The 23,475-nt window shown below is 41.3% G+C and overlaps 1 protein-coding gene across 11 annotated transcripts in view; it reads left to right on the forward strand.

Annotated features, from left to right (window-relative positions):
- TPK1 (thiamin pyrophosphokinase 1) overlaps positions 1 to 23,475 on the forward strand; it is a 245,844-nt gene that overhangs the window by 84,315 nt on the left and 138,054 nt on the right. For all 11 annotated transcript variants that reach the window (XR_792765.3, XM_010708245.3, XM_010708246.3 and 8 more), the window contains 2 exons: positions 10,449 to 10,518; positions 18,258 to 18,330. Coding sequence is in view for 10 of the 11 variants with exons in the window: in XM_010708245.3 (XP_010706547.1) it covers positions 10,449 to 10,518; positions 18,258 to 18,330 (143 nt within the window). In the remaining variant the exon portion in view is untranslated. The remainder of the gene's footprint in view (positions 1 to 10,448; positions 10,519 to 18,257; positions 18,331 to 23,475) is intronic.

The following is a 23,475-nucleotide window of genomic DNA, read 5'->3' on the forward strand; positions in this document are numbered from 1 at the left end:
ACACACACACACACACACACACCATCTGTATATCCATTGATTAAACAGAGGGTTTTATAAATTTGAACTGGGGCAAAAGCCTGGGTTAATTCAAAAATGTAAGGAAATGACAAAACTGCTTTATTTCCCTTGCAGTAACTACTTGGGGAATGTAACAGATTTTTATGATTTTTTTTTATGTTTTTTTTTCCCCCCTCTGGTATTGGTGTTTTGTATGGTGTTTTGTCTTTTGTATGGTGGCACCCTTTCTATACCCTGGTCTTACTCAACCTGCAAGAGTTGCACCTGTTCTGTACAGACTCTTTCTCTCCTGGATCTGCAGGACTATTCAGCTTGTGATACTTGCCTCTCTTCTGCAAAAACTCAGAGCTGGGACTTCTCTTTCTGTGTTTGCTATGCTGTTCATATTCTATCTCACAGTTAAAGGAAATTTTTGGTATTTACTAAAAGAGGTTCTTTTTGCTTTCATTATTTGTGTTATGTTAGAACAGTTTTGTATTCACTAGCAGGCTTAATATTTGTCTCTATTGTTGAAGGAAAATAGTTCATAGATTCCTACCAGAAAAGACACTGTTTAAAATGACCATCTTTACTCAGAAGGACCTTGGTATATCCTTCACTCTGCCCGTCTGAAACTCTCTCAGAGGTACAGAGAGTTCCCAGTACATCACTTGACATGATTCCTCCTTGACAAGGACTTAACTGAATGCTGTTCAGTCTAATACTTTAAAAACAATAACATTTAAATAACATTTTTACCAACTCTGTGCTTTCTGACTGGAATAAGCTAGATGGCATGCAAGGTACCTGGCGGATCTGAGGGTTCTCCAGTAATGGTGTAATATCCTCCTGATCCAAAAGAGAATGTGCGGGCAGGACACTTTGTTTTGGCTGACCACATAAATTATTCTTCCCTCTTAGAGTTCAGCAATCAGTTTGGTTGCTTCTATTTGACTTGTGCATGCATGAGCATGTCATCCCTCTGTGTCTCTTTTCACCTTCTCATTTGAGTATTTTCTTTTAAATCTATTTGAATCATAAACTTCTTGAAATAAAGTATCTCTGTTTTCATGATGCCAAGAAAAACAGTGCCCTAATCTTATTCAGATCCTTCAGTTTCTGCTGAAATAATTAATGAGGCTTAGCATGGGCAATTGCAAAATGCATAGGCTGCTAGATTTGCCTGCACAATTGCCGTGCTGCACCTTGGCCAAATGGTTGTTTGTAAAACGGTTTTGTCATTAATACAAAAAACACTGTATAAAAACAGTTCTTATTACCTTCTAATAAAAAAATTCCATCTGAGTTGTAAGTCTGCAATTGCTGACTATCTCCTTAAACACCTAAGGGTAATAATGTTACATATTCTTCCAACTAATATATATAATTACTTTTTATCAAGCAGGGCTTGGTAGTGGTAGAAGTAGTATGATTTACTGGCCTCCAGCCAATCAGTTAATTTCCTGCTGGTTACTTAAGGCATGTGCAGTTTTGGTTTGTTCCAGCATAAGTTATTACCTTGCTGGTGAAGGATCAATACCTCATAAATAGATTCTCTAAATAACTTCACAGTGCTGCTGAGTGATGAGAATAAATATGTGGAGAAAATTCTAGCTATATGTCACAGAGTTATCCCTAGATCTAAGTCCGTGACGAAGGGGGGGAGGCACAGGCCTTGGGGAAAAAAAAGAGACAAAAGAGCAAAGAAAAAAAAAAGGGGGAAAAAAAAAGGTGTACAGTTTGCCTGCCCCAGCCCCACAGCGAAGTGTGCTGCGGGCCACACACTCTTGGAGAGGGGAAAGGGCAGAGAGCTAGCAGATGGGTTCAGCAAAAGAAGCACGATGGCAACAATCTGAGGAGGAATGGTGATTTACTAAATCCAGCAAAATCAAACAAAATGAGAGAGAGATCAGAGCTCCCAAAGTGCGAGTCCCCACGGTAGTGCAAGGGAGGCATGTGCCCTTCTTTGCAGTGAACTGTGCGGGAATCCCTGTGGGAGAGCTGCTGGGTCCTGTCCAGAGTCCATCTATCTTCCTCTGCCCGCCAGGTCCTCCGGGAATGCCGCCCTCCCCTCCCATCAGAATACTCAAAATGCTTATAAGAGGCAGTAAATGGAACCAGAACGTAAACTCTTTAACTCCCACTGGTTCACATGACGTTCTGATGCGGAATATTGACAACAAAAAAATCACCAAACCACAGCACTATGTAAGGCAACTGTTTTAATTTGAGATATCAAATAGTAGTCTTATCTCTGTGAACAACGTACAACTATCATAGACCTCTTGTCAGGCACCTTTAGGTCATAGAAAGAGTCTAGTATTTACCAGTGAAGGCAATTCACCTGTGCTGCAGGGAGGGGTGGAGCCTGGCTGCACCTCTCCTAGACCCATTTAAGAGCTGACCACCAGTGGGGAAGGATCTCTTCTGGAGATCCGCTCCACTGGAGTCTATTACACAAGCCCAGGATATGGTGAGTGTCCTTTTTTTCCTACTCCAGTATAATAATCAGCCAAACTTCTGGATATACTATATCATCTGTATGTTCATTGATTGTACAATTGGCGAGCTAGGCAGGCCGAATCTACTTTATATCATGGCTTTTTTGTGGAATTTCTATAAATGGGTCAAAGGGGAGAATGCCATTCTGCTAGATAAAATGATCCCTGGGCAGATCCCAGGGTTTCTGGGATCTCCTTATTACCAATTAACGACCTTAATTGAGAAATGGGGTCGCCTGCATACTATGGGGAATATTTCCCCAGTACTCATGACAGAATATTTTCAAGGACTAGACAGAGATATTCTAACCACAAAAGAAAGGCAATTAGCTACATCCACAGTGGCATGGCCACTGTTAAATGCCTGAAATCAAGCTAAGACAAGATCAGATAACTTAGAAAGTGAAAATCAGCTATTAAAAGCTCATATTGACAAATTGGAACAAGAATTTAATGTATTAACGGGGGAAAAAAAAAAACAATTTTACAGTCTCTAGGTCACGTCTGCAGTATTTCAGTAGATAATAGCCATATTTCTGAAGTAGCGGACCTGGTTGAACAGGAAAGCAGAAAATCTAAGTCAGATCTAGAGGTTCCACTTAGGGCGGACTCCCTGGAACTCTGTCCTATTATAACTCAAAAAACAAAGAAAGTACAAGATAGACCAGCAGGGGTGCCCCCTGACCAATGGCCCCCTGCTGAAATGCATTTGCATGTGACAGATAGGCCTTACACTCCAACTGAATTAATGGATATGGAGCAGCGATTTCAGCAGAGGCCAAGAGAGAGTGTACCTGCATGGCTGCTCAGGTTATGGTATTCAGGAGCAGAAAGTGTCATGGTGAATGGGCCAGAAGTGGCAAAGCTGGCCACCATAATGTTACACCCTGCTGTCAGGCAGAGCCTATGCACTGCTGTCCAGTATAGCGATAAGAACCATTCAATAATAGACTGGTTAATGGCAGCATGCCGTATGGTCTGGCCAAACAAAACAGACATTCCATTAAACACAGGACTATAGTCCTCCATGGAGGATCTTCAAAATTAAATTCGTGAATTAGGCATGAGAGAAGCGATATACGAAGTCTCGTTTGATAGCCCACTGCAATAAAAGACAAAAAATCCATTTATAAATATATATTGATAGATAAATATATCAATGGCAAAAGAAGAACCAAGGATATTTCTCACCCTATACTTGATGCAGCAGGGAATGTGGCCACTCAGGACAAGGAGAAGACTGAGGTCCTCAATGCATTCTTATATAGTTATAGTGTAATCCCTTTGTAATTCTTTAATAGCCAGACCAGTCATCCGCTGGGCATTTTATGCCCTGATTTGGAAGTCTGGGACCCTACTCAGAATATAGCCCCAGTGATTCAGGTGCAGACAGTCAGAGAGCTTCTCCTCCATCTGGAGGATGTCCATGGGACCGGATGGGCTACACCCTTGGGTGCTGAGGGAGCTGGCGGGGGTGATTGCCGAGCCCCTCTCGGCCATCTGTCAGTGCTTCTGGTTAACTGGAGAGGTCCCGGAGGATTGGAGGCTTGCTGATGTGACTTCCATCTTTGAGAAGGGCTGTAAGGAGAATCTGGGGAACTATAGGTCTGTTAGCCTGACCTCAATACCGGGGAAAATAATGGAGCAAATCATCTTGGGTGAGATTGCACAGCACGTGCGTGGTGTCCAGGGGATCAGGCCCAGCCAGCACAGGTTCATGAAGGGCAGGTCGTGCTTGACCAACCTCATCTCCTTCTATGACTGGGTGACCAGTCTGGTGGATGAGGGAAGGACTGTTGATGTAGTCTACCTAGACTTCAGCAAAGCCTTGGACATGATCTCACACCGGCTTCTGCTGGGGAAACTGGCTGCCTGTGGTCTGGACAGATAAACACTTCTTTGGATAAGGAACTGGCTAGAGGGCTGTGCCCAATGGGTAGTGGTTAATGGAGTTAAGTCCAGCTGGCGACCCGTTATGAGTGGTGTCCCCCCAGGGGTTGGTACTGGGACCCATCTTGTTTAGTATATTTATTGACAACCTAGATGAGGGGATTGAGTGCGCCCTCAGTAAGTTTGCAGATGACACCAAGTTGGGAGGTTGTGTTGATCTGCCTGAGGGTAGGGAGGCCCTACAGAGGGATCTAGATAAGTTGGATCACTGGGCTGAGATGAACGGGATGAGGTTCAACAAGGCCAAGTATCAGGTCCTGCACTTTCGCTGCAATAACCCCAAGCAGCGTTATAGGCTTGGGGATAAGTGCTAGATGATTGTGTAGAAGAAAGAGACCTGGGCGTGTTGGTTGATGCTTGGCTGAACATGAGCCGACAGTGTGCCCAGGTGGCCAAGAGGGCCAACAGCATCCTGGCCTGTATTAGAAATGGTGTGGCCAGCAGGAGCAGGGAGGTGATCATCCCCCTGTACTCAGCACTGGTGAGGCTGCACCTCGAGTATTGTGTTCAGTTTTGGGCCCCTCACTGCAGGAAAGATGTTGAGGCCCTGGAGTGTGCCCGGAGAAGGGCAACAAAACTGGTGAGGGATCTGGAGCACAAGTCTTATGAGGAGAGGCTGAGGGAGCTGGGATTGTTTAGTCTGGAGAAGAGGAGGCTCAGGGGAGACCTCATTGCACTCTACAACTTCCTGAAGGGAGGCTGGGGTGAAGAGGGGTTTGGCCTTTTCTCCCTGCCAATGAACAGAACCTGGGGAAATGGCCACAAGTTGTATCAGAGGAGGTTTAGGTTAGACACAAGGAAAAACTCTTTCTCTTAGAGAGTGGTCAGGCACTGGAGTGGCCTGCCCAGAGAGGTGGTGGAGTCGCTGTCCCTGGAAGTGTTCAAGAGGCATCTGGACGAGGAGCTGTGAGATATGCTTTAGTAGCTTGTGGTAGCAGTGGTAGTGGGAAGATGGTTGGACTAGATGATCTTATAGGTCTTTTCCAACCTTGTGATTCTATGATTAAGTTCTCAGCAGATATGTGAGATTTAATCTTACAAAAGGCCCCTTCCCACCTATATGGGACCTTAGTTTCTATATTAAACCCTCTGGTGACCTCGGAAGCCATGATTCAACAGGCTGCCCAAATAGTAGCTGATCTGGGGGAGAGAGTCTGTGCACTAGGCGCAATATCTGAGTAATAGAAGAAACAGAGGTGCTCCCAGTAGTTAAAACCAAGAGGTCACCTATGTGAAACTCTCAGTCAGGGCCCATAAGGGTCTCATGAAAACAAATGTTTAATGACTTAATTCAGGCTGGGGTCCAATTTGCTGAGAATGACCGCCAGCCCAGTCATATCCTCCATCAGCTGTGGAGACAGCCGAAGGACAATCAGAGATTCCAAAACTACCCTAAGAAACCAAGGGTAAAAGTTACAGGAACAGTACTGATGACGACGTGGAATTTAGAGGATTTCATCATGCCCAACAGAAAAAAAAAGTCTCCTCATGTGCCTCGGGCTACAATGCTTGAACCACTTGAAACAGAAGACTTGACTTTGGCCCAGTTCATCGCATGACGAGGGATGTTAGTCCCCGTAGGGCCTCCAGAAGGGAACGGAGGCCCTATGTAGAATTAATGATTTATTGGTCCCATAACTCAGAGTTATGGTATTAGTGGACACTAGAGCAGAAACATCAATTATCTACGAAGATCCAACCAAATTTGATGGAGACAGAGTGATGATTGGTGGTTTTGGGGGACAAACTATTCCTGTCACTCAAACATGGTTAAAATTAGGGGTTGGGCGTCTCCCACCCCGGGAGTATAAGGTGTCTATTGCCCCAGTCCAGGAATACATCTCGGGCATAGATATTCTATGCGGTCTGGCTCTCCAGACAACCATGGGAGAGTTCAGACTCTGACAAAGGTGTACTAGTGTCCAGGCGATGCAGGCAATCTTAGGAGGCCATGCAAAACATGGGCCAATTTGCCTGCTGAAACCGCACCGGCTTACCGTTGTAAGACAGTATAGACTCCCTGTGGGCAGGATGAAAAATCAAAAATGGTGCAGAAATTAGAAAAAGTGTGCATTTATAAGACCTGCCCACAGCCCATATAATTCCCCCATATGGCCAGTGCAAAAGTCGGATGGCACGTGGAGAATGACAGTAGATTACAGGGAGTTAAATAAGGTCACGCCGCCTATTTATGCGGCCGTACCTAATATTGCCTCCCTAGTGGACACACTGAGTAGGGAGATAAAAACCTATCATTGTGTCCTAGATTTAGCAAAAGTGTTCTTCAGTATCCCAACTACCATTCAGGTCCTGCCACAAGGGTATGTGCTTTCACCAACATATTGTGACAATCTAGTGGCACGTGACCTGGCTGATTGGAAAAAAACAGATAATGTTAACTTGTATCACTGTATTGATGATCTCCTGCTGACATCTGACTCACTGGAGGCAGTAGGACAGGCTGCAGATTCATTAATCACCTATTTACAACAGAGGGGATGGGCTATAAATCCCCAAAAGGTGCAAGGTCTGGGCCTGTCTGTAAAATTCCTGGGGGTGGTTTGGTCAGGAAAGACCAAAGTACTACCCAGTGCTGTCATAGATAAGGTTCAGGCGTTCCCAGTCCCTACAACATCAAAGCAGCTGCAAGAGTTTCTAGGTATACTGGGATACTGGCATTCCTTTATACCTCACCTAGTGCAGCTGCTAAGGCCACTGTGCAGACTCACAAAAAAGGGGCAGCTTTGGGATTGGGGGAAAACAGAACAGTGCGCTTTCCAACAAGCAAAACTGGCAGTTAAACAAGCCCAGGCATTGGGTATATTTGATCCTACTCTCCCAGCCAAGTTGGATGTTCATATAACTGAAGACAGCTTTGTTTGGGGCCCGTGGTAATGCTCTGTTCTGTTCAGACCCCCATTGGTTTCTGGTCTCAGGTGTGGCATGGAGCAAAAGAAAGATACAGTATGATTGAAAAACAGTTATTGGCTGCCTATTCGGCATTGCAGGCAGAAAAGCCAATAACTCAAACGGCCTAAGTTATAGTCAAGGCCACTCTGCTTATTCAGGGGTGGGTAAAAGATCTGACCCACCTTCCTGAAGCAGGGGTGGACAAAAAGACTGTATGAAACCTTGCGGGACCTGAATGAAAGATCCCGAGACGGCAGACCCAGTGCCCTGAGAATGTTGCAGACAACATGGGCCACCCCACTTAGGATCCAAATTACGGGCGCTGATCATCAGGTAAGACCCCTGATTGGTCATGAAAATAATCTTCTGCTCCCTACCCCTGAGAATTTAGATCCTGGCACCCATAGAATAAAATGGCCTTGGAAGGTGCAGGAGGACCCAAGTGGTGTGGCCTACTTGCACCTTGGGGGAGATTGTTGGAGGTGGGAGGCTCAGTAGTCCCTCCAGTAATAGGTACATGGCCTACTGATGTTGTGGTCAACACTCCAATCTTCATTGCTAAAGGGACCCTCATCATGTCCGTATGGAAGATCAGGCCACCCCCTTTGGTGCCTGATATTATTATGCAGCTGCAGACATCTGGCCAGAAAGCGTGGTACACACGGCCAGGACATGCCCCAGTACAAGTGGAAGTGTTTACCCAGGATAGAAATACGGCCTGTATCTTGCCCTAGAGGGCAGACCTTCCCCTCTTGGTACCTCAAACATCTGTACTTTTTCCCCCGTGAGTCTTTGAGCCTTCAGGATCACCGGGAGGAATGAAATGTCATCAAAACATTCCAGTGTTACTGTCAGATCATGTGTAACACCCAGTGATGGTCTTCATGGGACTGATGGAACATAGGACAGACCGGCACCTCACGACTGCATGTCTCCAGTAACATCATTGAGCACTGGCCCATAAAGGAATATCAATGTTCACCAATCGTCACTCATCTTGAAATTTACCAACATGTGTCACGGTGAAATTGTGTAAGCGTTGCAGTATATTGGATCTCTGTATTAGGAAAAGCTCACTCTTTTAGTCAACCTAATCATTGGTTCATGCTGTGAAGGGCTGGAGTGTATGGGGCTGCTGAATCATGGCCTGAACCTCTGATTGGCCACCTGAGTTGAGCATTGAGTCAGCCACAGGAGCACAGGTGAAGGCAATTCACTTGTGCTGCAGGAAGGGGTGGAGCCTGGCTGCACCTCTCCTAGACTCATTTAAGAGCTGACCACCAGTAGGGAAGGATCTCTCTGGAGATCCGCTCCAATGGAGTCTATTTTGTGCACCTGGGATACAGTGAGTGTCCTTTTTTCCTACTCCAGTATAATAATTACATCAGCCAAACTTCTGGATATACTATATCGTCTGTATATTCATTGATTGTACAAGAGGCAAAAAAAAAAGCATAACTTGCACAAAGAAACTGAAAACATTAGTGCTTAGTGAGCACTGTAATTATATGGATATGAGTATAGACGTGGATAAGAGAGAAAGGTCTTGTTGGAGCAGGAGCATTGATAGAAAAGATGCTGAGAAGTTTTGTGCTAGTTCTGCAGCCATATAGAGTTTTGTTATCTGCAGGTAAGAAGCTGCTGTACCCCTACCTACCTATGTGATGGATAGCAGCTTTTGTGCCTCTCTGCCTTTCTTTTTTGGCAAGAAGCCTGACCCAAGCTTGCATTGTACTGGGTAGCGGTTTTAATACAAGGAACATTCCCTGTGCTGGGAATTCAGCAGCCAAATAAAAATGAGTGGCTTAAAGAAGATAGTAGATACAGAAGTGCAGTCTGATGAACTCCGTTGTCCAAATTTGTATAGCCTGTCAAAGATGATTATTAAGCTAGAGAGGTAGGCCAGGTTTCCTACTGAATGAGTACCAAGAGGAAAAAGGTAGGTCTGTATCACTGGAGAGGCCATTCCAACTGAGAAGCTGACACCAAAGGAAAATAGCTTTAGCTGAAATATGAATTCTCAGTGGCAGAAAGTACCCAATCTGATTATTTATGCCTTTTTTTCCCAAACTTTGGCAGGCTGTTCCTTTTCTTTGTTTCTCCTTGATTTTCTCCTCACCTTTTCACTACCACCCCCCAAATACTCCAACTTTCAGCCCTCTCTGATCTACCAGCGCATTTCTCTGCTTTCAGGGCTGTAAGGGACGCTCTGCACTAGTGCGCACTGCGGTTATCTGACCTGTGCATCTCTGAACAGAGCTGATAAAGACTATTATTTTCATGGTCATTTTCAGTTTTAATTTATTATATATAAAAGTTCTTGTCTAAGAACTGCAGGTTAGCTGAATTATCCTTAATGGACATGCTCATGAATAAAATATACTAATTTATATCTGATTGTATAGTGATAGCATTAGAATACTTTTTTCTAAAATCTAAATAAAGGAACCAAAATACAAAGGCACATCTGTGCTTGTTTAAATCAACTGGAATTAGTGGTGTGTGCTCTTTGCAGACACAAGTTGTGTAAGCAGTGAAAATGATTGTGGTTTTATTCCTTTTGTTCCAGGATCCTTCAAGATTTAGTGTTCAGTGTTAGCCCCCCGGCTTTGTTTCAGATAATTCAAATAGTCTGCAGAGCAGTCTTGGAACTGTAGTGTAATTATCACTTTTGGTGCCATTCAGGGGATAGTAAATGGCATTTTTAATGCCTTATCTCTTTTTTGCTAGTACTTATGCAAGTCTTTAGTAATTTTTTAGCTGAAGGAGACTGTTAGATAAAAGATGCAAATTTCAGTTTCTTTAGACCAGTATATGCCCGTATGTGGCAGATGCTCCCTGTTCAGATTTTGAGTACTTGCCCTCCCATTCAGTTAAAACTGAATGGGCACTTGGTTAGACAGAAAGCAGCTATTTGGAAAGTGCATTGACATAGTTGGGTGAAGATTGGCATTTGGCTGATAAAAGCCATTAAAATGTGTTGTTGTTTTTTTTTTTAAGAGGAAGAAGAGTCAAGTCAAACCACAGAAGTGGTTAGGATTTTTTATTTAAAATAAACATACTGATGCTCTCTTTCTTCACTTGCAGCTGCACTGAGAGCTTGTGCTGATGGAGGTGCTAATCGTCTCTACCACATCACGGAAGGAGATCAGGACAAGTATGTTAATAATAAACATGAACTGGTGAAAGTCATATTTTCTACATAAAAGTAAAATGTTAGGGATGGGATCTGTTCAGTCAGTGAGGTAGCTGTCTGCTCTGTACGTGGTACTTCAACAGACTGGCCATGTGGTAGCAGTGAACATAACCTGTACTCCCTGTAGAGGTATGTGTATGCTCAACTACTGATAAAAGGCCAAACTAGTGTATTTTACTAGTTTTCAGTTATGAATGTTTTTTCACATCCAAAAGATGGCTGATATTTCCTTTAGTAACTTTTAACTTCTGCTCAGGTCCTCTGAAGATGAAGCTTATTTGACACCTTTAGTGTAAAGGGTCGAATAGGTGGAAACAAAACGACCAGCTAGAGCTGAATTCAAACTATTGCATCTTCCTTGAAAACCACTGTTGTGTGTAAGGGCAGAAAACAATGGAGCACTCTCAACCATAACTGTCATTTCATTTTGAATGACAGAGTGAGAGTCATGTGGTGGTAGGCAGTTGAATGCTTTTTCTGCTTTGTGTATCTAATTGCTTTTCCCAGCTATAAGTTTTAAAAATACACAAGCTGCTTAAAATACCCTATTTTCTTAAGGCCACTGGTCTTTATTCCTCTGGTTCATAGCTCAGCTTTCAAACTGTCTCATTTTAGGCCTCCATCAGAGCTAAGGCTTTGCAGCAACCGCTTAAAAAACGTACTGTGCTCCTGGGAGAGGTTGACAAGGACCATCTGATGCCTCTCACCAAGGGCTGAAACAAACTGTACTCTTTATTCCTTACAAAAAATCTGCTTGCATTTGTGAAGTGGGATGAGTAATAAAATAGGCTGTCTACTTTTTCTTTTAAATTATTTCTGTATTAATGGCAGGACATCATACGTGACCAAAGGCAAGTACAGAAGTTATAAAGAATTGTATATGTTAGGTGAGGAAATAGGTCTGAAGGAGGAATAGTGCTTGTTTCCTCTAATGGCGTTTAAATCCATAAAATTCTGGGTTTCTGCCCTGGAAGTGTTTATGCAGCTGGTTTTATGGTGAAAAATAAATGCATTCCAGTGGTTTCTCATTTTCTAGTGGAACCACCAAACACAGTGTAATTCTGGGTTGCTAAGTACCCATTGTTACTTGTCCTTAGGATTTTCAGTTGTGAGCAAGGATTCATGGATAAGTAGTTTAATGAATACAGTAAGGCTGACTCTCAGAGTAAACAGGTGAGACGAAACTTACAAATTTATGAACCTTTTTATTCGTACAGCAAAACCTGGCACATATTTGCCAGTAGATGAACAACCAAATGTATGAGGACGGACAGGAGAAGCTTGATTTCTTCTTGCCCTTCACAGCAAAGTTGAGCTAGAAGGAAAGACTGTAGCATTCAAGTGGGAGTTAACTTAGAATTTCTTCCTTTGTCATCTGTGAAAAGTTTGATGTGTGAGACTGCTTATACTCGGACTGAAGTCTGTCAAGCATTACTAACTGTTGTGTGTATTGCCTATGTCTCTTTTATTAGTTGCTTGTAGAGCTGTGTATGCACACCTTAAATCTAGAATACAGACAGAAATCTGACTTGCAACAAATAGTTCTCTGATAATGGTGATTCTTTTCGAAGAGACACAAAGGGAGTGATGAGGCAATGTTAGAACTTTAACTTCTCTTACAACAACCCATTCATCTCTTCTGCAAATATTTATATTCTTATTGAATATAATTCAGGGAAAATTTGATTATTATACCTTGATTGAATAGTTCTTTCAGTCTTACATACTTGTCCCTTGGACTATTCTTTTTATCAGTCTTTTTTCTTTTCATGTTAATTGCTTGGGGTACTGGATATATTTTACCTTCGAAGTGATTCCTATGAAATAAAAAACCTGCTATGAAATAGAGGAGAAAAATAAAGATTTGCATAACTTTAATTTCTGTCCTCAAATAAATCATTCTGCTGGAAAGAATAGTCATTTACTTCTCTGAAGTATTTTCCATTAAATTCCCTGTCCAGTACTACAGGACTGGGTGCACAGACTCTACTGATATTTTGATTTTTTTTTTTTAAATGCTGCCATAGCCTTCTATTTAAACTCTTATATTCAAAACACTGATCGCTAATTGTGCTTTATCAAGACTGAAGAACTACAGTCCTTTAATTTTAGTGATGTTATTTAAAGGAAGAGGTTTGAGTAAAGAACTTAACTGGTATTTTGGGCTTGATTTTCAGTGACACCTGAAGTATCTTTCTTCTGTTCTGACAGTGTGAAGAATCTTTTAAAGACTCTTTTTCCTTTTCTGTAACCCTCTGCTGAATCATGTCCCTGAGCATCACATCCAAACAGTTTTTAAACACATTCAGGGATGTTGACTCAACCACCTCCCTGGGGAGCCTATTCCAGTGCTTAACAACCCTTTCTTGGGTTGTTAAAGAAGTGTTTCCTAATATCCAACCTAAACTTACCCTGGTGCAACTTAAGGCCATTTCCCCTCGTCCTTTCACCTGTCAGCAGATTCCCTCCCAATTTGGTGTTGTCTGCAAATTTACTGAGAGTGCACTCAAACCCCTCATCAAGATAGTGAATAAAGATGTTAAATAAAAGCGGCCCCAGTACCGAGCCCTGGGGGATACCACTCATGACTGGCCACCAACTGGATTTAACTCCATTGACCACAACTCTTTGGGTTCAACCATCCAGCCAGTGTTTCACCCAGCGGAGTGTATGCCCATCCAAACCATGTTGGAAGGGTCCCATAAGGATCATCAAGTCCTACTCCTGGCTCAAAAATCAAGCCGTGTTTCTGAAAGCGTTGTCCAGATGGTTCTTGAGCTCCAGCAAGCTTGCTGCTATGACCACTTCCCATGGGAGGCTATTCCTGTGCCCGACCACTCTCTCAATGAAGTACTTTCTCCTGATCTCTGTCCAGAATTTCCCCTGTCACAGCTTCATGCCGTTATCTCAGGTTCTGTCATTGGTCACCAGAGAGATGAGATTAGGACTTGCCCTTCTGCACCTCCTCGTGAGGAAGCCATAGGTTATGAGTTCTTCCCTTGGTCTCCTCCAGGCTGAACGCACCAAAGGATCTCAGCTGCTCCTGATATAGCTTCCCCTCTAGACTCTTCACCATCTTTGTAGCTCTCCTTTGAACATTCTCTAAAAGTTTTATGTCCTTGAATTGTCCTTTTGTATTCCCAGTTACATGTTGCTTACAAAAGTAAAAGCTGACTTGAGTGACTTCTTTCATGTTAAATCAGAATCTTCTCATCCTCACTGTGTTTTTCTACCTGGAACTAGATTAACTGTATGTATCTAAGGCAAAAATTACTGATTTGAAATTTATTTTTAGTAGCGGAAAAAAAAGCATGTGGAACCTACTCCATACCTTTAAGTAATACAGCTGTGGCATGTGCAGCTTGTCTTGTGTGGGACTGCTTTCTGTACAGCAGCTGAAGGAAGCAGTGTAACACAGATACTGCCTTTAAATGTTCATGTCTCTGATGTCAGCATTTGTTTAAAAAAGGTTAATTGCAGACAGTTATATGCTGAGTTAGTTACATCACAAGAAAAGTCAGTAGTACTAGGTAACTTTGGATTAATTATAGAACTGAACAGATATGCCAGAGCAATTTTTTTAAGGAGACAGCACAGGTTTTTTTTTTTATTAAAAACTGCTGAAGTGTGATGTGTTATTTTTTCTTCTGTAACTCTGTAAAAAAGGCATATTTACCTCTCCACACTGCATTTTTAAAGTAAGTGAAGTCTTCGAGATGTTTTAAATTTAATGAGATGTTCGTTAGTGTTGAATATTTGAAAATAGCACTGCTTATTGTATTAAACTGTGTCTAGTAGATGGGTTTCCTGTAGATGGGTAAAAGCACAGTAATGCTTACTTAGCATAAGAACCTCAGAGTATAAATAGCTTCTGTTTGCTTTATAATCTATATTTACGGTTAGAGTTGGTTACTGTTTTAGGGGACTGATGAGCAAGTTTCACTGGTATATTTTGTCATTATGACAGATGCACTGGAATTTGTTCTTTTTTCTTGCTCTGCAGCCCAACATTCTGCTCAGTCAATATTGAGCTATTATATAGTTTGGAAAAATGCCCCATTTGGGTTGGTCTTAAGACTTATGAGAAATAAATAGTGCTAGGGTTTTTGGTAACCTAGTTGAACCTTTACAAGATTGATATAGGAAGTTTGCTTGCTTATTTTTTTGTTTTTTTTTTTTTTTTATAATTCTGCTATAGAAGTGCCTTCAATGGGCAAAAAGCAATTCTGGCACTTAAAACTCCAAACTTATTTTAGATGACTGGTGTACGTCTCTGTAATGACCTGGAACAACAGCAAAAAAATAACAATAATTAAATGCAAAGGAAAAAAGAAATAAGTGAAGAGACTCAAACCTCTGAAGTTTTTCTGTTCTTAGTACCTGGTGTTCTGCTCCTTAACAGCTTTAGGAAAGGCCTAGATTGCTCTGATCTCGTGTGAATGTCACATGTTCAGTCCCAGCAGGATTATGGAGTTGGCTTGTTCCTAATAAATGTCAGCATAAAGCAGTAGAGAATCAAGCCATATAAGCTGATCCTAGCCTAATATGCAGAGTGCTACTTAATAGCTAAATGAGACTGTTAACACATGGTTCGAAAATGCCTTAGAATACATCAGCTAGACTATTTAGAAATGAAAATTTTAACAGGAATTTTGAAAAGGAATTATAGATATCATTTACCATCTTGGGCGAAAAGATAACTTCCTCTAGTAAAGGATATGTGCTAGATATGTCACTGACAGAAGTGATCATCTCATATACAGTTATGATGCAGAATTCTTCATGAATGTGAGTTCAGAAGAAAAGACTGATAAAATACCTGCTTTTAATCCATACTTTCAGTAAGGGATGGTGTTACAGATTTTATGGAGAGGCACTTCTGGTTTCTCTTCTCTGATGTCATTTCTTCCACTCACGTGTAGCAAGTTTGACAGTGTGATTCACCAGGGCCTGTTCTCCTGGACTATTCTGTATTCTGGAGTAAATACAAAACTCTGCCAAAAGCAAAGAAGTGAAAACTATTTATTGCGAAGTATTCTCGAGATACTTCAGTATGATTTGCTGTTTTCTTTTTCAATATGTACCTGAGGTATTTTCCCTCTTTATTTGTTATCTGGTGATAATGTTTTCCCCACACTACAAGAGAGACATTGAGGCCCTCCACAATGAAACTGGTGAGGGGTCTGGAGCACAAGTCTTATGAGGAGAGGCTGAGGGAGCTGGGATTGTTTAGTCTGGAGGAGAGGAGGCTCAGGGGAGACCTCACTGCACTCTGCAACTTCCTGAATGGAGGTTGTGATGAGGAGGGGTTTGGCCTCTTCTCCCAGGCAACAAACAGGAACTGAGGAAATGGCCACAAGTTGTACCAGGGTAGGTTTAGGTTAGGCATAAGGAAGAACTTTTTCTCTCAGTGACAAAGCGTTAGCAATCCTGTATTCTCTTTAGCACAGGAGAAGGAGAGAAAATGAGCATCATGGTTAGTGAATTTGGGCATATCACAGTGGCAAAACAGACTGATTCTACTTATTCATCAGATTTTTTGTGAAGTAAATCACTAAAAGAATAAGAACTGTATTGAATACATTTCTACATGACACAAGATTAGCAAAATTCAAAATTTTCGTTTAGGTAGAAAAAAGTTGCACACCATTTGATGATCAGAGGCTGGAGCATTTCTCCTAAGAAAAAAGATTGAGGGAACTAGTCTTGTTTAGCTTGGAAAAGAGAAGGCTCAGGGGAAACCTCAATGGCCTTCCAGTACTTGAAGGGAGCATATAAACAGAAGGGGGAACAGCTGTTTGTGAGGGTGGAGAGTGATAGGACAAGGGGGAATGATTTTAAACTAAGACAGGGGAGATTTAGGTTAGGTATTAAGAGGAAGTTTTTCACCCAGAGGGTGGTGAGGCACTGGAACAGGTTGCCCAAGGAGGTTGTGGATGCCCCATCCCTGGAGGCATTCAAGGCCAGGCTGGATGTGGTTGGTGACCCTGCGCATAGCAGGGGGATTGAAACTAGATATCTTTGAGGTCCTTTTCAACCCAAGCCATTCTATGCTTCTGTGATTCTATGATCCTTGCATGCTAAACTGAGAAGACTATTTATAGTACTTTGACAGTCCAGAAAAGCTCTTAAAGCTTATCATGTCAATAAAAACTATCATGGGATCAGCAGCAGCTTTAGAAGCCAGCAAAACCACCGTTTCAGCATAAGCCTTGAGCAGATCTGGAGGTTCGTGCCAAGGGACTTTTATCACAGAGTGATACGCTTGACAAAAACCATGAACACAAGCGCTTGGAGAGAGTCCTGGCTTTTATCAGAAATAGTGTAGTCAACAGGACTAGGAAGGTGATCATCCCTCTGCACTCAGCACTGTGGAGGCTGTGTTCAGTTTCGGGCTGCTCACTACAAGAAAGTCACTGAGGCCATGAACTGTGTCCAAAGAACGGCAACAAAGCTGGTGAAGGGTCTGGAGCATAAGTCTTATGAGGAGTGGCTGAGGAAATTGGGATTGTTTGGTCTGGAGAAGAATCAGGAGAGACCTCATATCCCTCTCTACAACTACCTGGAAAGAGGTTGTAGTGAGCTGGAGATCAGCCTCTTCTCACAGGTAGCTAGTGATAGGACAAGAGGTAATGGCTTAAAATTGCATGAAGGAATGTTCAGGTTGGACTTCAGGAAAAATTTATTCTCCGAAAAAGCGGGGGAGTATTGGAACAGGATTCCCAGGGAGGTGGATAGTATCACCACCACTGGAGGTTTTCAAGAAAAAGGTAGATATTTGCACTGAAAGACGTGGTTTAGTGAGCATAGTAGTGGTGGGTTGATCTTAAGTGATCTTTTCAAACCTTCATGTTTCTGTGATTGTGACTGTGTGTTTCTATGACTGTGTTTTGAAAGTGAAAGATACCAATTTGGGACTTTTGCTGAAGGTCTTTATTTTGTTACAGAAAACTCCTGTCACAGGTAACTTCTGTCATGGCTCCACAGTCTCATTTGAACCCTTATTATTCTTTGCCCCTGGCTTCAGACTGCAGTATATGTAATTGCTGTCCAAATCCCAAGATGGTGCACTGAGTTTACCTTGCTCAGTGATTTGTAATAAATATGTAAATAGGAGGAAGGAAAAGGAAAAGGGAAAAAAAGGAAGGAGAAGGAAAAATACCTCATTTGTGAGACATCAGCTGTTCAAGATCTATCATTACCATCTCCTGTTTTATCCACAGACTTGATGTGCAGCACAAAGATAAACTTGTTTCAGGTGCTGCAACAGGCTGTCCAGGAAAGTGTTAGTCACCGTCATGTTTTATGTGGCATTTAGGGATTTAGTGGACAATATTACTGATAGGTGTACAGTTGGACTTGATTATCTTTGAAGTCTTTTTCAGCTTTAATGATTCTACGATTCTGTGATTGTTCAAATAGTTTTCTGGTATGAGATGCGAGAAAGGTATTTGAGGGAATGTGCAGGTACAAGTATTGCCTTGCAGACTTGGGGAGATGTGTAAACACCTTGTGAGTGTGTGCAGCTCCTTTAGCAGAGAAGGGACACAGTTTGTTCCTCACAGACTTTGTGTCAGCTGCTCTTTTAACTTTCTTGTAACTGTCTCCTATTCCCTTGAGAGATTAATGCTTCTACTCCTTAAAACTCTTGAAAAAATAAATTGAGTTTTTCATTTCATTGCTCATTTCTTTTCTTTCAGCTTCTTGCCTGATTACATCAGTGGTGACTTCGACTCCATCCAGCCTGAAGTCAAGGCGTACTACAAGGTTAAGGTAAAGCACTATCCCTTGGATGTGTTTGTGTGTGTTTAGAGTGTTGTAGGATCCAACCCCCTGGTGCTTCCGTTGGTTATTAGGTGTTTTTAGCTCCCTTTGGTGTCTTTGAGTCTTTGGATGTGAAGTAACTTACAGACTTAGATGTGCTCTACCTCTCACTGTAGTGATGCTTAAAGTAAAAACAGGAGCTGCATTACTGCCTGATGCCTGTGTTAGATGTAGTTTCATAGCACCAGCTCAAGAAGTAGAAGGTGTATTACTGGAGATTTTAGTGACGAGAAACTATGGTAAAAGTTCTTGAAAAGTATGTGATTTCCTTTGCCACGTGGAGATACAGAGCAATAAAGATTAACTTCCCAAGTTTAGCATGTTACTTTCACACAGCAGATTTATTTTTCCCTTGAAATGTGTGCCTAGATAAATGTCTTCAGGTAGTTAGGTTTTCCTGAAATAACAAGAATATTCTGCTGGTATTTGCTAATGCTCCTGCTTCTACTCACTGCTGAGCTAGCTCTCCTGCCTGCTCCTGACCTTCCTGTCACATGCAATGTATATATATACCATATATACCTAATGTAACTTATTCTCAACAATAAAAGGGAATGGGGTGCCAGGTGGAGGGTGGAATACTCCTTTGCATGTGTATAACTAATTCATGATGGTCAGCAAAAATGAGCCTAGAGAGAGAGGGAAGCTCTAACACATAGCAGTTTGACTAGAGTGTGAATGGAGTGAAAGTAAAGGAAGCAGAAAGTGCTAAGAGGTGTTCATCCTTTGCAATCCCCTGTGCCTTTCAGTGTGATGCGCAGCAAAAAGTTGTGCCCACTCTTCTGTCTACTCTTTCTGACTTGCTTGCTGTAGGTAAAGGGCAAGTGGTACTGAAGCTTCCTTTGGTATTTCAATTGCAGTGGTAAAATTTTTTCTTTGTGTTTGTAAAGCTGAAGGTACATTTCCTTTTGTATTTTTTATAAATGTGCTGTATTGTTCTGTTAGGTTTTATATATGCGATGGAGTGCCAGTGACTTATTGACAGAAATTAAAGCATCATAACTTATTTTATCTATCTGAGGGCAGCAAACCAATGGTTAAGAGATGTTACTTTTTTGTAGTAATGTTTATGGATGTTGATTATTAAGTTATATTCACTTATGAGCAGTTGTGTCAAATAGACTTGTGTAGTGCTGAGTAAGAAGGGGGAATGTTAAACTCTGTGCATGAAACTAACTAGGATTCTGTAAAGCAGATGTGGGTCCTTTAAGCAGTTGTATCGTCATTGTGAAATAATTACAGTTCTGACTCCCCCTTCACACCAGCTTTGTGCCAAGATATTGCTACAAGACTCAGAAAGTATTCTGCCTCATTTAAGTGATGAAAGTGTTAGCAGATCTGTGCCATTACAAAAAACATGGCTTACATATTCCCAGGACAAAGGAAGGGAAATCTTTAAGCCAATTCCTCTGATGTGCTTAGCTCATCAAGGATTAGATGACAAATGTTTCCATTTTCCTTTAAGAAGGATTATCACCATTGTGTCAGGGAACTTTATCTAAACAAAGTCTATAGAGTGGATTCATTTGTTCATCTCTGTTAGGCATGGCATGCCATAGAAAGTGAAGAGATGGAAATGACACTGCACTATAGAGAAGTTGTGGTGATAGTTCTGTTGCTACACGCTCATCTGCTTCTTGCTTTAGCTGGATATTTCTATTATTGAAACCTTTTAAAGCATCATTTTGTGATCAAGCAGCCATTTGTATTGTTATGTCTCAAAGAAGAGTCAGTTTTGAAAGGTTTTTAGGTCAAAGACATTAACAAAAATTATGGTTAATCTGTACTGATGCCTGGAAACAGAAGATTGAATGCAGTGCCTTCTAAAATCCAGATTGGGCATTTTAGGGAGAATCCAGTTCAGCTTTTCTACTGAGCAAACTGCATGTGCTTTAGAAGGTTTCTATAGATTTAGTAGTTACTACTTCAGATCTGTAATTAAATGCCGTGGATATATTTACAACTGCACTCTTTTTCCTTTTGTCTTTCTTTTTTAAACCCCACAGAACCACTGATATTTACAGGCAGTTCTGTAGCTGTAGCATTTTCTCTTTTTTTTTTCTATTACGTTTCTAGGTTCAGTGGTTATGAAAATGCTTAATAGACATGGTATGAACACTGCCTTTCTGTTTTATAATTATCTACTTATAATTAGATTTATGAATTGTATTTGTATGACAGTGCTGGTACATCTCTAGCTAATACACTGCCTTGCTTAAATGCAGGTTTTGATGTCATTCTCTGCTGACTTTCTGAGGCCAAAACTTGTAATAATTTTCAAAGTTGATTTCCCTCAGTTATATTACTTAAATACATAAAAGTATTGTTTTTCTTTGACTACTTTAATTTATCCTTTATCTCTAAACTTTAGTTCTAAAACTAAAAAAAAAAGATTGTTTAGTCTGGAGAAGAGGAGGTTCAGGGGAGACCTCATTGCACTCTACAACTTCCTGAAGGGAGGTTGGGGTGAAGAGGTGTTTGGCCTTTTCTCCCTGGCAATGAACAGAACCCAGGGAAATGGCCACAAGTTGTACCAGAGGAGGTTTAGGTTAGACACAAGGAAAAGCTTTTTATCTCAGAGAGTGGTCAGGCACTGGAATGGCTGCCCAGAGAGGTTGTGGAGTCACCGTCCCTGGAAGTGTTCAAGAGGCATCTGGACGAGCAGCTGTGAGATATGCTTTAGTAGCTTGTGGTAGCAGTGGTAGTGAGAAGGCTGTTGGACTAGATGATCTTATAGGTTTTTCCAACCTTGTGATTCTATGATTCTATGATTCTGTGAAATGGATATGGAAAGGCAAGGGCTATATATGTATGAGTGTGCATCTTCTGACAGGCCCTTCTACTTCAGTTTTTTACATAACACCCTTACCTTTTGCTTGATTATTCAAAAGTGTTAAAAGTTGTTGGTCTTTTGATAAAGGCATTGTGATTATAAACATTTTATTGCAATTCTTGGTTTGTGGGTAAATTCTTAAGATGTTTCCTTTTATTCGTTAAGCTTAATAAATCAGATTTTGCTGCAGTACAGGTAATCATTTGGAACATAAGCTGTGCTCTTTGATATTCTTTTTGTTTGTTTTTCTCTTTAAGAAGGGTTTTTTGAGGGGTTTCATTTCTGTCCTTATCATCTTTGGTTTTCTTGCACTTCATTTTGTTAGAGGTTGGAAAGAGGTTGCATGTTGGCTTTCCTTAGTATTATTAAAATACCAGATAAATTTATTCAAATTTTGTTAATGTCAGTCAACTGCCATGATATTGTAATCTGTTGAGTTTTCCTTTGAAAGGAGGCAAGCTAATTAATACAGAAGAACACTTTCATTTCTGCTATCTCTACAACAAATATATGGTATGAAAAAGCTGCCCTCCACCAGAAGCCACATGCTGCCTCATTAAAAACAAAAACAGGAAACATTTTATTTACTTCGAAAAAGGCCATATCAAAATAGATAAAGCAAAGGGAGAAAAGGCTGCAGCTATTATAGTCGAACTTTCAATTACAAAGCTCTATTTTTAACCATTGTCAAATTTGACAAGTTCATGTAGCTTCTGTTTTGCAGAGGTGTGCAGATGTTTACATATGTTTACTGGTTTTGTTTCACTAGGCAATACTTGCTGAATAAAACAAGTAGTGTTGTGTAGAGTTAGAAATAAGTAATGGTCAAAACTGGAGATTTGTTTTTCAATAATAAGATTTTTCATTTGAGTGCAGATCTCCATTATTTGGCTTCCAGTACATATTTCATCATGATTAATAAATTCCTGTAGTTAATCAGAATGGCAGCACCACTTAATGTGCAGCTGAATGAGTTAAGTCATCAGCCACCTCAGAACTGAGGGCCAAGCAATCTGTACTGTATTAGTTTTGCACTGATGCCAAGCATTCAGCCAAATTTGAGTCTAAGAACTGAAAGAAAATGAATTTCAGTTAATTATGTAGTTTTGTCTATTTAAATATCTGAAATCATGTTCACCAATTACATTTATTTGTTATATTCTTTACTACACAAATTAAAAGACAGCTTATATAGCTAAGCTGATGAAAAGATTAATAAGGATGTGTGGAAATGGACATCTACCCACTGCTGTCTTCAAATGCATAACATGCTGAGATGCAACATGTGGGAGAAGAACTGAGATACTCAGATTGACATTTCACAGACTGTCTGGTTTCAGCATCTGTCTGAAATACAGAGTGCAATAACTAGGTGCACCTGGCATTCTCCACCTCCTTTAGCAATGAGCCTCCTGTAACTGCTACAGTGAGGCAGAACAGCCAAAGTTTAATACTGTGTGCCACATCCTCACTCAGCAGCTATACTGTCATCAGATGTAATCTATTGTTTTCTTTCCTGCTGTGTGGTATTGATTTTTCTAACCTTTCTTAATGTTACTTGTGCTTGGCTTTTTAACTTTCTTACCAAAGGTTAATGTTATTGAATAGACACCTATAGAACTACAAGCATTATTGCCTATCTTGCAGTTACTGTGATGTCCTTTCATTAAATCCTGGCTACAGCAGAGAGTTCTTCTGTGAAGATTTTTGTCATTTGTGAGGAATATGGTAAAGGTTGCCAAGAACCTTCACCTGCACTGACGTCCAGTTCAATGTTGAAAAATCACTAGATTTGATAGTCTATAGCAACAGATTTATCTAAAATGTTTGCCGTCTGTGAGCATGAGCTGCACAGACATCCACTCCAGCAAAGTCAGGGATAGACACAGGAGGATCTGAGTGCTGCTGCACTCCTTTTCCCTTCTGGTTCTGACCGTGTCTGTCTATTCACCATTGTGGCAAAAGGAGCAGATCTAAAACCCCTGTCTTTTCCAAAGCTGGCTCTCCATTTGATGTGAAAAGAGAATGAAGAGTCACAGTTTGATGAAAGAAAGGTGACAAAATGGTGGCTTTACTGATGGCACTCTGCCGACTTTTGTTCAGATCTACAGCATTAATTGTATAATGTGTGCAAAGGTGCAAACAGCCAAGTGAACTGTTTTAGTCACCGCTGGGACTGAGGGGGCAGTTCGAGGCTCCAAACAGAACTTGATGGGTGGAGACAGTGGAGTTCAAAGGCTTGGAGAGGGGTGGGGGGATGC

Source organism: Meleagris gallopavo, chromosome 3, assembly GCF_000146605.3.
Source record: "Meleagris gallopavo isolate NT-WF06-2002-E0010 breed Aviagen turkey brand Nicholas breeding stock chromosome 3, Turkey_5.1, whole genome shotgun sequence".
Lineage (NCBI taxonomy): Eukaryota > Metazoa > Chordata > Aves > Galliformes > Phasianidae > Meleagris > Meleagris gallopavo.